General features: G+C 51.4%; 2 protein-coding genes across 5 annotated transcripts in view; one reads left to right on the top strand and one right to left on the bottom strand.

Annotated features, from left to right (window-relative positions):
- The first annotated feature begins 656 nt into the window (after positions 1–656).
- On the top strand, positions 657–10913 carry PPP1R1A (protein phosphatase 1 regulatory inhibitor subunit 1A). Of its 2 annotated transcripts, none has more exons than XM_066369696.1 (7): positions 657–876; positions 4513–4573; positions 5570–5607; positions 5919–5982; positions 8774–8875; positions 9805–9911; positions 10432–10913. In XM_066369696.1, exons 1-7 carry the CDS (start codon positions 793–795, stop codon positions 10435–10437), a joined length of 462 nt encoding a protein of 153 aa, XP_066225793.1. In that variant the 5' UTR covers positions 657–792; the 3' UTR covers positions 10438–10913. The 2 variants fall into 2 exon arrangements, with proteins under 2 accessions (XP_066225793.1, XP_066225792.1); XM_066369695.1 differs by having other exon boundaries at positions 8774–8923.
- Positions 10914–11590: 677 nt separating this feature from the next.
- PDE1B (phosphodiesterase 1B) overlaps positions 11591–15058 on the bottom strand; it is a 31497-nt gene continuing 28029 nt past the window's right edge. For 2 of the 3 annotated variants that reach the window (XM_066369691.1, XM_066369692.1), the window contains exons 13-16: positions 14754–14862; positions 14098–14240; positions 13487–13606; positions 11591–12978 (exon numbers count right to left, since the gene is read on the bottom strand). In XM_066369691.1, coding sequence (XP_066225788.1) covers positions 13503–13606; positions 14098–14240; positions 14754–14862 — 356 coding nt within the window. In that variant the 3' untranslated portion in view covers positions 11591–12978; positions 13487–13502. The remainder of the gene's footprint in view (positions 12979–13486; positions 13607–14097; positions 14241–14753; positions 14863–15058) is intronic. The other variant, XM_066369693.1, reaches the window with a different exon arrangement.

Genomic DNA, 15058 nt, shown 5'->3' with positions numbered 1-15058 from the left:
CTCTCTAAAAATCAATAAATATTTTTTTTTTTTTTAAAGTTTTTTAAAGAGGCTCTGGCTTCTGGAGACCCTCTAAGGTCTTCAGTTCCCCTCCCTGCTGCCCAGGGAGCCCAGGACCAGTGCCCAGACACCAACCCCGCCCCGCCCCCCCCCCTCCCGCGCGCCAACCTCCCCTCCAAGTTTCCACCTCCTTTCTAGTGTCTTATTCTCAAGGGAAAGTCCCTCCTTCATGTCTAGCTTTATTCTTTCCTGCTGCATGCCTAAATCCCCTTTCCTTCTTTTCTCTGTGAGACAAATCCCTTTAAGATCATAAATAAAACCTTCCTCTCGCGTTTGCTGCCTCCTCTCTCAGTGTCCCTCCACCCTCCCGATCCCTGAAACCTGGCTCGGCTAGGAGAAGTTCTAGGTAGCCGCTCCCCACCCCTTCCCTGCCCAGAACTCCGAGGACACCTGCATACCTGCCTGGGCTGTCCACCACGACCAGCCACACCCCGCTTGCCTGCTCGCCCGCCCGCAGGGTGGGGCCCCCGCGGCCGGCAGCGCAGCCACGACGGGGTTAAGGCTCGGGGTTGGGGGAGGCGGGGGAAGGGTGAGGGGCGGGTGCGGAGCCAATAGGCGGCCGCAGAGGCTCCGGGGCCGCGAGCTGGCAGCTCTGAGCCGGGAGCCGAGAGCTGAGCGCGCTGGGCTGGGGCCGGGGCCGGAGCGGAGCGGAGAGGGAGCGCACCCGCCCCAGCCCGGAGTCCCGCTGCCTTCCCGCCCTCCGCAGCGCGGGCCAGCGGCCGCCACCCAACCATGGAGCCGGACAACAGCCCCCGGAAGATCCAGTTCACGGTCCCGCTGCTGGAGCCGCACCTTGATCCGGAGGCGGCGGAGCAGGTGCGGAGCAAGGCGGGGCGGCAAGGGACTCGCCCAGCCAAGGACGAGGGATCCCTGGACTAGAGGAGCCTAGATCCCCGCTACGTCCTCCCTTAGCCGCGTGCCTCTGAGGACCGATCCGCTCAGTTTGGGGGTCTTCTATCCCCTCCCCCACTATCGGAGCCACGCGTCCCTATCTTTGCATCTTCGAGACAGACAGAAGGACAAGAGCTTCCACTCGAAGCTTGTCCCCGCGGGAGTCGCTTCCTGCCTCCCCAGCCCTGGGGGAGGGGGTTGCCTGAGGACACGACCTCTCCCGCCTTCACCAATCTTGCGTCCTCCACCCAGTCAACCCCGCCAGAGTTTCTGAGCTCTGCGGGGGCGCTAACGGGTACCTACAGCAGTTCGGGAGGGGTGAGAGGAGAGGGTAGGTAATGGAGGGAACCTAGTGTTGTAGCAGTGGAAAGAAGAGAAATAGCCCTCCCATTCCTCTCCTAACTGGGGGCGACCCTGCTGGGTCCCAGGGAATGGGAACCAGAAAGGGCTGGGGAACAATGAGAGGGCTGGAGCTTTGGGGCGAAGGGTGGTCCAGTCTGCAGACTGAGGCTCCCTTCTCTGCAAGTCTGGACACGTGGGTCCTTTTTCCCAACTACTGCCCTTCGGAGTGGGGAGTAGGACGGCATAGAGAAAATGACACTGGGAAACCACAGACAGGGGCTTCGTAGAGGCTTGGGTTCAAGTTCAGTGACAAGCAGGGGAGAAGCACTGTACTGGCCGTGGCTCAAGGGGTGGGAGTCCAAGGCCAGGCCCAGCCTCCTGGCCTGGGCTATTTTTAGCTCAGCAGCCTGGCAGAGCCACAAGAGCCCATGAGAGTGTGTGAGCCAGTGTGTGTCTCAGGGAGAGTGAGCGTGAGTGGAGAGGGTGACCACCCGTGGTCACTACTACAGCCTGTTTGCCAAATGTTTGCTCATTTGCTTATTTCTCTATCTTCTTTATGTTCTCTGGTCATTTGCCTGGACATCCCCCTTCCCACAAGGTCAGTGCTCCAGTTCCCCCAATGGTAACCAGGGCTCTGCTGGGCCTCCCCCACCTGAGGAAACACTGTGACCTCTCAGGATGAGCTGAGAGTGTTTTTCTGTTGATCCAGCTGTTTGGTAGAATAAGGTCTGGATGGGAAGGGAGAGGGAAGGTTCACACTCTCTCCCTATAACTTCAGCTTCTCAGGTGTGAGTAGGGGTTAGGTACCTGCCTCCATCCTCCCCCTGGCCTAGGGGAGCTGCATCTCCAGACCTCTGAGGTGGGACAGTAGAGGGATTGCGGTGAGACTGCAAAGCTCCTGAGGATGAGGAGGGTGGAGAGCCCCAAGCGAGAGCGTGGGAAGCATTCCCAGGGGTCAGGGGAAAGGCTGCCCTGCCTGGAGGCGGGAGCCTGGCAAAGGTAAGCTCAGATCTAGGAAAAAGGACCCATGAGTGTGGACTGTGGGGGTTAGAGGTGAGATTTCAAGCAGAACTGCCTTCCATTGGCACAAACAGGTATCACTGCCCGACACCTTTCGTGTTAGAGGAGGCAGGTGTAGGTGTGTGATGGAGTGAGGAGTAGGTCGTCAGCTGGTCAGGGATGGGGGGGAGGCAGTGCTAAGAAGCCAGAGGGAAAAATAAAGCTGGGGCTTGAACCTGCTTTTCTCTAATCTTCAGAAATCTGTCTGCCAAGCCTGAAATTTTACCTGCAGTCTGACCTCAGCCCCTCCTGCTGTGTTATTCAAGAGTGTAGGAAAAAAGGTCCAGTTTTGGCAGGAACTCCTAACCCAGACTAAATATGAGGGCAAAAAACAGTTGGAAGGTCTGAATTAGGGAGCACAGAGTGGCATGGTCTAGGGGTGCCCACAACTACCAGGTCCTTGGCATGGCGGCTTTGGAAATAAGTCTGAGGCAGAGGCACCAGGTACCCTTCCTTGAGAGCTAAGGTTTGGGATAAGTGCAAGCAGGAGAAGAGAGAGCACCTACTCGTTTCCTAGCAGTTCACAGGCTGAGAGGTGCTTTTGGAAGTCTAACTTTGTCCCCTCACAATTCAAGGACACCGAGTCCTTAGAAATCTTTCCAAGGCAAGGAAATTGGCTGAGGAAGCAACCTGTACGAGATCAGAGTCCCGCTGCCCTTTCAAAGACCCTTTCTGTCACACTTGAAGCCTCCTTCCCAGGTTCCCAGCTCCCACTGATCTGCACCCCCCACCTTCTCCCTGTCCTTTCCACAATCACCCCCCTCACAGGGCAGGAAAGAAATAGAGAGGAGGAGGCCCCTTCTAGAAGGATGGTGCCCACCCACATACACGAAGCACACATGCCCGCCTGCTGGCACACTGCATAGCTGCACCAGAAGCAGCCAGAGACGGCCTCAGCTAATGTCTGTGCGGTGCATGCGTGTACTCTTGCACACACACACACGGACTGGTAATGCCAAAAACATGTGCCCCTGAATTCTCCTGAGAAATCAATGCCCTACCTCAACATAACCCCATTCCGAGCCTCCGTTTCTTCTTTGGGGAGAGTCTTTCTCTCAGACAGACACCGCCCCTCTTGCTATGGCTGGCACCCATTTTTGGGACATGGAAAGGGCAAGCATCTTACCACCCTCACTCACCCCCGTAGTAATGATACTGAATAATGGACACATAAAGATAAGAATTTGATTATTCAGTGTCCTCACTGTATACCTTACAGCCCTGAATAACTTGAATCCTTGTCCCACCCAGTCCCATTAGCCTTCCCTGCCTTCTGCTGCCATGGAGGGAGCTACAGAGGCTCCAGCCTCACCTTTCCCCTCTCTTCCAAGCTCCTAAAACTATCCAAAGAAAGGGGAAATACTACATGACCCAAGAGTCCTTGGACCAACTTCAACAACAGTCAACTTTATTGGCAGCATGACAAAAGAACAATGGGGAAAGGGGCTCAGAAGCCCAACAATCAGCTCTTATATGTTAATTTCTTAGACTGAGACCTGAAGTCCAAAGTAAGACTTTCAGGCCAAGCTTTAGGCCCTGACCAGGGTCCTGCCTAGGACTCATCCTCATTTATTTTTACTGCGACAAGTATTTCCACAGACCATATTTTCTGAACAAATCAGAAAAGCAGTGTGTCCAAGGATAGGAGGACATTTAGGGAATGAGAGGCACAGGCCAGGGGAATGCACATCTGGACCTACCTTTTCTGTGCTGTCCTCCAAGGCTGGGTGGGGATGGAGGGGTGCTCTCTGCAGGTGCTGAACCATAGAGGGTTAATGTCTGTTTGAGGGGTGGGCTGGGAGGCTGAGGGGAGAGCCTTGCACCCTCTCAGGTTATTTCTGACCATTGATCAGGATGGACGGAAGGACAGAGGGCCAGAGATCAATGCACTAGAGCAAATATAGCTGCTGAGGTGGAGAGCTGGGGCCAGGACTAGGAGGAGATGCACAGACAGAAAGGGGGTAGGAGATGCAGGAAGTGGGAGAGGTCATTTGGGTCCCCAGCAGAGAGGGGACCCAAGAAAGTCTACCCTGGGAGGGCAGCAGGTTCAGTGTAAATGACATTTTTTAAGGTGTGTTAACTGGCTGACCTGGATTATGTTGCTGAGTGGTGTTGGGTGTGGCTTTAATGCTTCCACATGTACTTGACCTCTCCCCTCAGATTCGGAGGCGTCGCCCCACCCCTGCCACCCTCGTGCTGACCAGTGACCAGTCATCCCCAGGTAATTCCCAGGGATGGGTGGCTGAAGGGAGCAGGAGCTGCTGAAGACAGCTAGGTCCCGTGAGAGAGGCTGAATGCTAGAGAGAAGGGCAGATCTGAGCAGTCAGAGCTCCTCAGTCCTGGATGCAGAAAACTGCTGGCTGGATTAGCAATAGGATTTCCTTTGCTCAGGGAAGACAGAGCAATGCTAGGAAGGGGAGGGAGACCACCTGGTTCTTAAGTCCCCAGGAATTGGGGTGGTCAAGTGAGTGCTGATTGCTTTGCAACAGCCTTCCAGGTTTCTCCAGCAACTGAAATGCTGCTGCCCCCACCCCCAGAGGCTGTCACAGCTGTGAAGAGGAGGGTCAGCCTCCATCAGCTATCTTCACAGCCCCCAGAGGGGAGGGAATGGTTAGAAAAAGCTCAGGGAGCAGCTGGCATTCTGGTCACCAGTGTACCCATCAAGGTCAGGGGGAAGAACAAGGTCTCAGAGAATGTCATGGGAAGCTTGACAGGAGAGTGGAAGGGAGGTGGTCATGTTAATAAGCTAAGTTGGGCATTCAGGATCCTCCAGCTACTGAAAATGATTGTACCCTCCTGGCCTCTGCACAGGATAAATTCACTATTCTCTTACCAATGTTCCCTCCCACACAGGGTTCAGTTCTAGACCTGGGGTAGGGCAATGGATGAAAGGAGAAAGAAATGTGGATACTTCAGAGGAAGGAAAAGAGCAAAGGAACCCCAAACTCTGGAACCCCTGGGTCTGAGGCAAGGATGTAGACACAGATAAACCTGTATGTAGAGTCATGGACAGAATTAGGTGCAGGGGTAAAGCCAGTCAGCAGAGCAGCAGGAGGCTGCATGGAGTGGCCTGGGCAGCCACCGGGGCTAACTTCCGAGGGGCAGATGTGAGGAACAGATCAGGACAGAGGTGACTTGCAGAGACTTGGAAGTCAGCTCTGGGGGACCCCCTGGGTTTCCCATCCTCCTCACTTTCTCCTTTCCCGGATCCCCTCAGAGATAGATGAAGACCGGATCCCCAACCCCCTTCTCAAGGTGAGCTGGCCCCTCCCACTCAGCCCAGCCCTGGGGACCCACAGACTCATTAGGGGATTATTCCCCAGAACACTCCATCTGTGGAACCTGTGACCCACTCTTCTCTGCGACTCCCAAATGTGCATGAGTGAACACACACGCGCAGCCCCCAACATACCCCACACACAGTCTCCTTGCTCCCCATTTTGGGGGCTGAAGAGCAGGAATTTTCTTCCCTCATTTTCTGAAATCCACCCCTACCCCCAAAAGCATGGCAAGGCAGGGGAGGCAGGTGAGAGGGCTGGCATCCACCTGTGTTCTGTTCTTCACAGTCCACTTTCGCCATGTCTCCACGGCAACGGAAAAAGGTGACAAGGACCACACCTACAATGAAAGGTTTGGAAGATCCTCCTCATTTCTTTCTTCCCCTCTGTGCCTGAGGTTGTACAGTTGACCTGATGACCCCTTTGGAAGGAATCCTTGGGAAATCATGAAGTCTGTCTTTACTATAGTGGGTTGTTGCTAGACAAACTTGAGCTGGATTTCAGCTCAGCCTCCTGACTAGCTTGGTGGTCTTGGAGAACCAGATTAGCCTACTGAGCCTCAAATACTACCTCACTATGGTAGTTAGGTTAAAGAAAATACATGAACTGACCCAGCATAGTGCATAGCACATAGGAGGTACTCAAATACTATTTTTTTCAATTACAGTTGACAGTCAACATTATTTTATATTGGTTTCAGGTGGTCAGCGTAGTGGTTAAACATTTATGTAATTTACGAAGTGACCCTGGTAAGTCCAGTACTGACCTGGCACCATACATAGTTACTGCAATATTATAGACTATATTCCCTACACTGCACTTGACATTCCACCACTATTTTGTAACTATGAATTTGAACTTCTTAATCCCTTCACCTTTTTCACCCAGTCCCCCAATATCCTTCCCCTCTGACAACCATCCGTTTGTTTTCTGTATCTATGAGTCTGTTTCTGTTTTGTTTCTTCATTTATTTTATTCTTTAGATCCCACAGATAAGTGAAATAATATAATATTTGTATTTATCTGTCTGACTTATTCACTTAGCATAATACCCTTTAAGTTCACCCATGTTATCACAAATGGTAAGATTTCATTCGTTTTTGTGTGTGTGTGACAGAGAGAGACAGACAGGAAGGGAGAAAGATGAGAAGCATCAATTCTTCGTTGCAGCACCTTAGTTGTTCATTGATTGCTTTCTCGTATGTGCCTTGATCGGGGGACTACAACAGACTGAGTGACCCCGTGCTCAAGCCAGCAACCTTGGGGTTTCGAACCTGGGTCCTCTGTGTCCCAGTCTGACGCTCTATCCACTGTGCCACTGCCTGGTCAGGCTCATTCTTTTTTTCTTTTTTTTTTTTAAGATTTCATTCATTTTATGGCTGAGCAATGTTCTGTGGCATATATAAACTACAACTTCTTTGTTCATTCATCTATTGATGGACAATTAAGTTGCTTTCATATCTTGGCTATTGTAAATGGTGCTGCAGTGAAAAAAGAAATGCACATATCTTTTTAAGTTAGTGTTTTGTATTTCTTCAGATAAATTCCCAGAAGTGAAATTACTAGGTCATAAAGCAGTTTCACTTTTACTTTTTTAAGGACCCTCTATACTGTTTTCTATAGTTGCTGCACCGGTCTGCATTCCCACCAACAGTGCACAAAGATTTCCTTTTCTCCACACCCTTGCCAACACTTATTTGTTGGTTTATGGACGATAGCCATTCTGACAGGTGTGAGGTGGTATCTTGTTGTGGTTTTTTGTATTTCTCTGATGATTAGTGATGTTGAGCATCTTTTCCTATGTCTATTGGCCATCTGTATGTCCTCTTTGGAGAAGTGTCTATTCAGCTCCTTTGCCTATTTTTAATTGGATTTTGGGGGGTATTTTTGATGTTTAATTGTATAAGCTCTTTATATATTTTGGATATTAACCCCTTATTGGATGTATTATTGGTAAATATCTTTCTCCATTCAGTGGGTTGTCTTTGTTGATGGTTTTCTTTGCTGTGCAAAAGCTTTTTAGTTTGATGTAGCCCCATTTGTTTATTTTTTCTTTGGTTTCTTTTACACAAGGAGTTATATTAGAAAAAATATTACTAAGGACAATGTCAGTAAGTTTACTGACAGATATGTTTTCTTCTAGTTTTATGGTTTGGGGTCTTACAGTTAAGTCTTTAATCCATTTTGAGTTTATTCTTTTATGTGGTGTAAGAGATAATCTAGTTTCTTTTTCTTTTCTTTTTTTTTGCACGTCTGTCCAGTTTTCCCAACACCATTTATTAAATAGTCTGTCTTTACCCCATTGTATGTTTGTTCTTGCCTCCTTTGTCGTCAGTTAATTGGCCATATAGATGTGGTTTATTTCTGGGGTCTTCGTTCTGTTTCATTTGTCTATGTGTCTGTTCTTATGCCAGCACCATGCTTCTTTTTTGTTTTTTTTGGTTTTTTGCTTTAAGCAAGAGAGACAGGGTGTGAGGGGACAGACAAACAGGAAGGGAGAGAGATAAGAAGCATCAACTTGTAGTTACAGCACTTTAGTTGTTCATTGTCTCTCATATGTGCCTTGACTGAGGTTAGAGTGGGGGGCTCCAGCCAAGCCAGCAACCTTTTGGCTCAAGCCAGCAACCCTGGGGTCATTTCTGTGATCCCATGCTAAAGCCAGTGACCCCATGCTCAAACTGGTGAGCCCACACTCAAGCCAGATGAGCCCACGCTCAAGCTGGCAACCTTGGGGTTTTAAACCTGGGTCCTCAGTGTCCCAGGTTCACACTCTGTCCACTGCACCACCTCCTGGTCAGGCAGCACCATGCCGTTTTGATTTCAAATATTTATTGACTCTCATTTGAGTCTTTTTTCTTGCCTCCAAGAGAGACCAATTATCCCAGCAGGTTAGGATTTTTGTTCCTGAAGGCTCTTCCTTACACCTTTCTTACCTTTAAAGGAAATACATTTTATTGGCTAGCTTTAACCCCTCCTGATTGCCTAGTGAAATCCCTCCTTGTTCAGACCTAAGGGGACAGAAACATCAGACCACAACAGCTGTGTGTGATAGCCGTTTAGTGGGGCTGTTGAAGTTGGGGGTCCACAGCGGAGGCTCTGGGCAGTCATGTCCAATGTTCCTTCTCTTTCTCTGTGCCCCTCAGAGCTCCAGATGATGGTTGAACATCACCTGGGGCAACAGCAGCAGGGAGAGGAGCCTGAGGGAGCCGCTGAGAGCACGGAGACCCAGGAGACCTGCCCACCTGGTAGCACAGACGCAGGAGTGGATTCAAGGCTGGGCACTGAAGCGCAGAGTACATGCAGGCTGAGGGGGGACCAGCCCAGGAAGGGAGAGCCTTACCGCTGTGGGGAGGGATCTAGTAGTAATCAGACACCAGACACCGTCTTCAGAATATGGATATATCTGCATGTATTTGCATCTCTATACCTTTCCTTACTGAATGACCCCACCCCTTCCAACTAGACCTCAGAGCTCCCTATTGTGGCTGTGTGGGGAGCCCATCATAATGGGAACAGCACTCACAGGCTAGAATCCCTGCTCTGCCCTTTCCAAGCTGAAAGGCCTTGAGCAACTTATTTAACCACAGTCTATAAACTGATTGTGGGGGTGCCTTGCCTATTTCACTGGGTTGTTTGTGAAATTAAATGAGATTGCCCAGTAGCTGAGACATAGAAAGCATGTAATAAATGGGAACTTCTGGGGATGCTGTTTATACATGTCTATAGCCTTTATCCCAATTATTCCAGAAGCCAGAATTTTTCCAATTTTATGAAGGTAATACAGTATATATACTGTATATTACCTAATACCCTCAGCAAAGCACCCTGTAAGCAAACACATTAATATTTCTACAGTGATGTGAATTGTCCCACTAAGTGGGATAAATAGACTATAAATAGTTTTGTATCAGTTCTAGTGAGATTTAACCACACATTGAGATTGTACCCAAATTTTAAAACTTTTTTGGAGGTCTTTTTTTTTAATTTCTGATTGCAGATAAATTTTAAAATAAAAAACATAGTGATCCTATAGTTAGAATTGCGATCAGAGAAAACCCTGTTGGTCCTGCCCAATTGCCCCAGCTTGCTCATGGCTACCCTCAGGGATCACTAGGGCACAGGTGGGGCCCTCATGAACCACCTCTCCCTCCCTCCCCCCATTTTCCCTCCTTAGAGCCTGCAGAATTTACCCAAAACACTCAGGAGAGAGGCAGTAAGAAACCCAGCACAGAGGAACCTTCAACCCATATATCGCCATTGGATTCCCAGGGAGCCAACTCGGTAAGCCCCCAGCGCTGGGCTGCGGGTCCACAGGAGAGCAGGCCATGTAGATAACGGTGAGGGCTGAGATCTGGAGTCAGGGAAAGGGGAGCAAAGTACCAGCTTTAGTCATGAAGAACTATTCTCCATGGCAAGAGCATGGACACACGAGAAGCTGCAGCAGGAGGGATTGAGATTAGACTCTGTGTTAGGGCTTCTGGCACCTGCGATAGGTGATGAGAATAGACCATGGGTTTTCTGATAAAAGGCATTTGGAACCCAGAGGGAGATCCTCCTCTGTCCACACTGGGTGAGCAGTGGTCCTGCCTGGAGTGGAGGCTTTGATACAGTAACCTCGTGAGCTTTGATTTTACAGTCCACCCTCTCCTGTGTAGACTGGACAAGGGGCAGGAGCTGGTGTCACTCATCAGAAGTTAGAAGCTTAAATAATGGGATGGTTAAGCAGCCAGCAAGGGAAGGGACAGCAGGCCCTTCTGGCCTCTCACTCACACTCTCTTTCTGCCCCTTTGCCCCACAACAGGTCTGAGAGTAAAGGAGATATCCTGGATATAAGACTGCAGTTGGGAGTGTGTGGACACTGGATTTGTTTCTTATTTCTTCACTTTTAGGGGAAAATCTCATGTTTTTAAAAAGTGATAAATTTGGTGTTAGGTTCTTGGCATTTTACTTCTTTAACGACTTAGAGAATCTTTTCTCCCTCCCTTCTGGCCCTGCCCTCTCTGCAGCCCCCTAACCTTCTGCCCAGCTGCCTCTGGAAGGGGGAAATTGGGAAGCTAGGCAGGAGACTTGAGAAGGGGGTTCTTTTCCAACCCTGCCTTACTTGCTGTGGTGAGAGATATGGGAGTCAGACAGATGGGAGGACTGGCTCCCTGGGTACCAAGAAAAAAGAACAAGCCCAGGTTCTCTTTTCCTATTGAAGACATCAGCTACGTAACTTGGAGCGCTAAGGCTGGTCCAACTGTGACTTTGCTGTGAGCACCATCTGCTGGAAAAAAGTCAGAACTGCACCAAAAAAGTCAGAACTGCACCCTGGCAGTACCATGGGAAAGGGGGTTGTGCAGATGCCTCCTTGCCTGCCTTCGAAACTTCAATGATTTCAAAACTTCAGGATGTGTTCCTTCCCCCATTTGTGAGACCACCACTACCCCAGTTTTTCACCTGTTAGTAAAGATGTACTGAGAATACAGTGACTGTTAACTAAGAGGCCCTTGCTAGGAACTGGGGAAGTCACCTCTCCTCCTTGTGCTACACACCAAGGGGGAAGGGAGGAAGGGAGGAAGGGAGGGGAAGGGAAGGGAGGGAGGAAGGGAGGAAGGGAAGGAAGGGAAGGAAGGGAAGGGAGGGAGGGAGGAAGGGAGGGAGGGAGGAAGGGAGGGAGGGAGGGAGGGAGGGAGGGAGGGAGGGAGGGAGGGAGGAAGGAAGGAAGGAAGGAAGGAATTGCCCCTCCTTACTTAAGAAGCGTATGATGGAGAGAAATAAAGAACCTTAGCAGTTTAAGGTCCCACTTCTGCACTGCCTACTGTGTGCCCCAATGCAAGACCCCACCTCTCTGGGCCTCAGCTCTCCCCCTATATATAACGGAGAACACGGACCACACCAGGATTTTACCAAGCTTAAAAGAGACAGTGTACATGAAGACACACGGTAGGCTTCCACCCAGTGAACACCAAACACAGCCATGCCTGGTCTCCTTTCTTTATTGATCTCTGACTTAGCAGGGTGCTGGGAGACCAAGGGGGAGTCACATGCGTCTCTGCCCCACTTGGGGCTGGGTAGGAGAGACAGGTGGCAAGGTGGCAGGGTCTAAGAGACCATGGATATGGACTTCACATGAACAGGGCCCACTGTACAAACGTATGGTTGGTATTTACAAGAAAGGAGAAGGGCAGTCACCTGGACTTGGGCCTTTCCTGGGACAAGGCAGGGGAGAGGAGCCTGCGGACAGGAAGAGGCAGGGGCCTGCTGGGCTGTCTTCAGAGGATGTGACAGCAGCATCCCTGAGCCCTTCCCTATCTGCCTTCCACCCTCCACTCCCCATGTCTCAGAGGAGCGGCCTCTTGGTGCTGGCAGCTGGGCCAGTGTTGGAGGGGGAGAGGGGAGAGATCCTCTGTTGGTAACACAGTATTACTGGATTATACCTCACCCCCACCATGTACTCTATACCCTGACCCGGATGGTCTCTCCTGCCTGTTCTCATAAGATGCATCCTGAAGGTGCTTTGCTGGGGAGACTGAAAACACTTTACAGACATTGGTCGGTAGGGGCCTCCCCACCCCAGGGGCACGGAAGGAGGCAGAGGGCTCCGGCATCAGCCAGGGCAGATGAGAAGTTCCAGGAGCCTAGACCAGGCCCGCGCTCTTGAGGATCCCAGGAAAGATCTCTCGGCCCCTGGTCATCTTCTGCAGTTGCCATTAGAGAATGGGAGAGAGGAAAGGCTACAAGGGGCTGAGCTGGGGATGGTGCTGAAGCAGTGCAGGTTTGGGGTAAAGAGGCTGTCTCCCTATTCCACGCCCTAGAAAGATGCCATGCCCTGAAGGAACCCACTCCCCTCCCCACACATAGGGCCCTGAAATCCCCCAGCTTTTTATCCTATTCCAGCCCTACCCAGGGGAGGAAAAGGGGGACCCAGATCTTTCAGCTAAGATCTGGGGTGGGGGACTGAGGGAACCCCCAACATGTATTGCTTAGAAACTTGGAGGCATAAAGGAAGGGGGAGGGTCCAGGCGCTGGCATGTCTGACACACCCCCCCCCCAAGGCCCTGGGAAACCTCCAGGAAGCTCCCCTTTCCCAGAGAGCCATCTGGCCATGGGGGAGTCCAGAGGCAGGGGGGTGGGCACAGTGACCATTGAGAGCCTGAAGTTCCCCAGTCTTGCTGCTGGGAAATTAAAGTACAGCCCAGTGGGTGTCGGGTGGAGAGGGGCCCTTCCCCCAACCCCACAATCTCTGGCATTTGGAATTCGTGTGTGTTGTCTGTTCCTCGACCCCCACGCTCCCTCGGAACAGGTAGGGGAGCCAGTCCCGATGGATGGTGCTGATGACATCAAACACTTTGGATTCAGTGAGGACCTAGGGAACGAGGGAGAAGCCTCAGTGCTCTGACCTTTGCCTTTCTCTCCAGCCTGATATACCTTCTCCAACTCCTGCCTAGATCCCCACTCAGTCCCACTTATAGTTGTGCCCAAAACGCCCTGCAGAAGGGTCCAGCCAAGGTGTGAGCAGGAGCTGCAATCAAAGTCATGCCCGCTGACCTCACGGAACCTTGTGCCCTGGCTGGCTCCTGTCCCGCATCCTCCCAAAGGTGCTATACAGGGTTGTTGCAGCCTGGCTCAGGCCCCACTCTGCTCTGAAGAGCCACCTGCTTCCCAACTGCAGAGACTCGGACAGAAGAACTGGAAAGACTTCTCTGCTTCCCACTCATGCCCTGACTCAGTTCTGTGTGCTCACTTCCTCCACTTTCCTGCCTGAAAGGAAGGAGGGAGAGCCTCACATCCATTGAACCCGGGAGATCACTCTTCAGAATGGCCTGCTAGACACCCAGCTCTGCCTGCGCCCCGCCCCACCATGACAGACTCACCTGGGTTAGCCCCAGCCTAGTCCAGATTCCCATTCTGGTTGTGGTCACCTCTGGCAGGGGAGGGCGGGGCCTCCTCCTCACAAGGGGACAGCTCGTCAATGGACATCTGGTTGGTGATGCCTACAGAGGGGTGTGAGGGAGCTGGGACCAGACCCAGAAGTAGTTTTCCCCAGAACCCAAGGAGTATGTGAAGAAAAGTAAGGGTTCTCATGCATCCTCCTGCCTTCAAGGTGAGCCGCATCCAGCCCTGCCCCCTGGGGAAAGCCTCCCCAGCCTTGCTGAAACTCACAATCCTCAACTCCCACACAGAGGAAGAGATTTCCCAGCCAGGGCCACCAAGTGACCCAGATCTACAGGAGCACTATTCACAATATACACAGGGCCCTTGGGTTATGAAATATGACTGTCCCTATCCTCTCTCCAGTCCTCATTCTAGAACAGTCCAGGCCTATCAGCTAGTCAGCCTTCCCTATGCTCTAACTTTAGTCTGACCAGCTCCATTCCCAACTCCAGGAGTCAAAGGGCTGCACCAGGGGCTTAAGGAAAACGGACCTGCTACTACTCCACTAGCCACTGGCCTCCCAAGGCTTCACCCCCACAACAGTACCCACCACTCGCTGCCTGTTCCTTCCATTTCTGCTTGTTCTCTTGAATGTATTTGGTCCAGGTAGAGCGGAAGCTGATCACATCAGGGTTAGGGTCTGCTACTTCCACATCCAGAGAAGGCTGGCGCCATTGGAAGCTGGAAGAAGCCCTACACACACACACACACACACACACACACACACACACACACACACACACACACCTCCAGAGGTAAAACCCAGCCTACTCCAAAACTGCCTTCACAGCTCCCAGAGTGGAGGGGGTGGAAGACCAAGAGGAGGCTTAGGGAGCCTCTTCCTTCTCTTTTCCCTCTGCTAGATGCCCTCCAAGTCCCTGTCCCTCTCCTCTCAGATTTCACACCTCCTTCTCCATACCTTCCCTCTTACAAGAAGAAAAATAAAAACAAGATTAGAAGAAAGGCAATAAAGACAGAGCTGATGGAAGAGACAAAAATATGGTGGAGGGGAAGACAGGTGCAGGTCACATGCTTCTGGTCCCACAGTCCCATCCTCCCACCCCGCACATGACACACAGCAGAGGGGTTCCCGTGTTTGGAGTAGCCTGCTTCTCCACCACCCCCACCATGGCTGTGCCTCCTCCCCGCGAGTCAGCCCTCTTCCTTTGCCCAGACTGGGAGACCGGCTACACCAGTCATCCTCACCTAGGCTGGTTTTTAGACTTGGCGTCCTCGTCCACCAGGGGCTGCACACTCTTCTCAGCCACATCAGTCAGCACAGAGAAGGTGGGCTCCACAATGAAGTCAATGAAACCTGCAGTGAAGAGAGTAACATCATGAAGGTATCCTACCTGGAGGGTTGGGTAGAGGACATGGCTGACATGGCTGTGACCCTGGTCAGCATGGGAAACAGAGTAACCTTTACCTGACAAGTTCCCAAGGGGGGCAGCCTTAGGGATGTCTTTGTGACCCCAGAGAACCCCTCCCCACCATCGCACCCCTCTAGTCTT

Source organism: Saccopteryx leptura, chromosome 2 (genome assembly GCF_036850995.1).
Source record: "Saccopteryx leptura isolate mSacLep1 chromosome 2, mSacLep1_pri_phased_curated, whole genome shotgun sequence".
NCBI lineage: Eukaryota > Metazoa > Chordata > Mammalia > Chiroptera > Emballonuridae > Saccopteryx > Saccopteryx leptura.
This window is presented reverse-complemented; position numbering and strand designations above follow the sequence as displayed.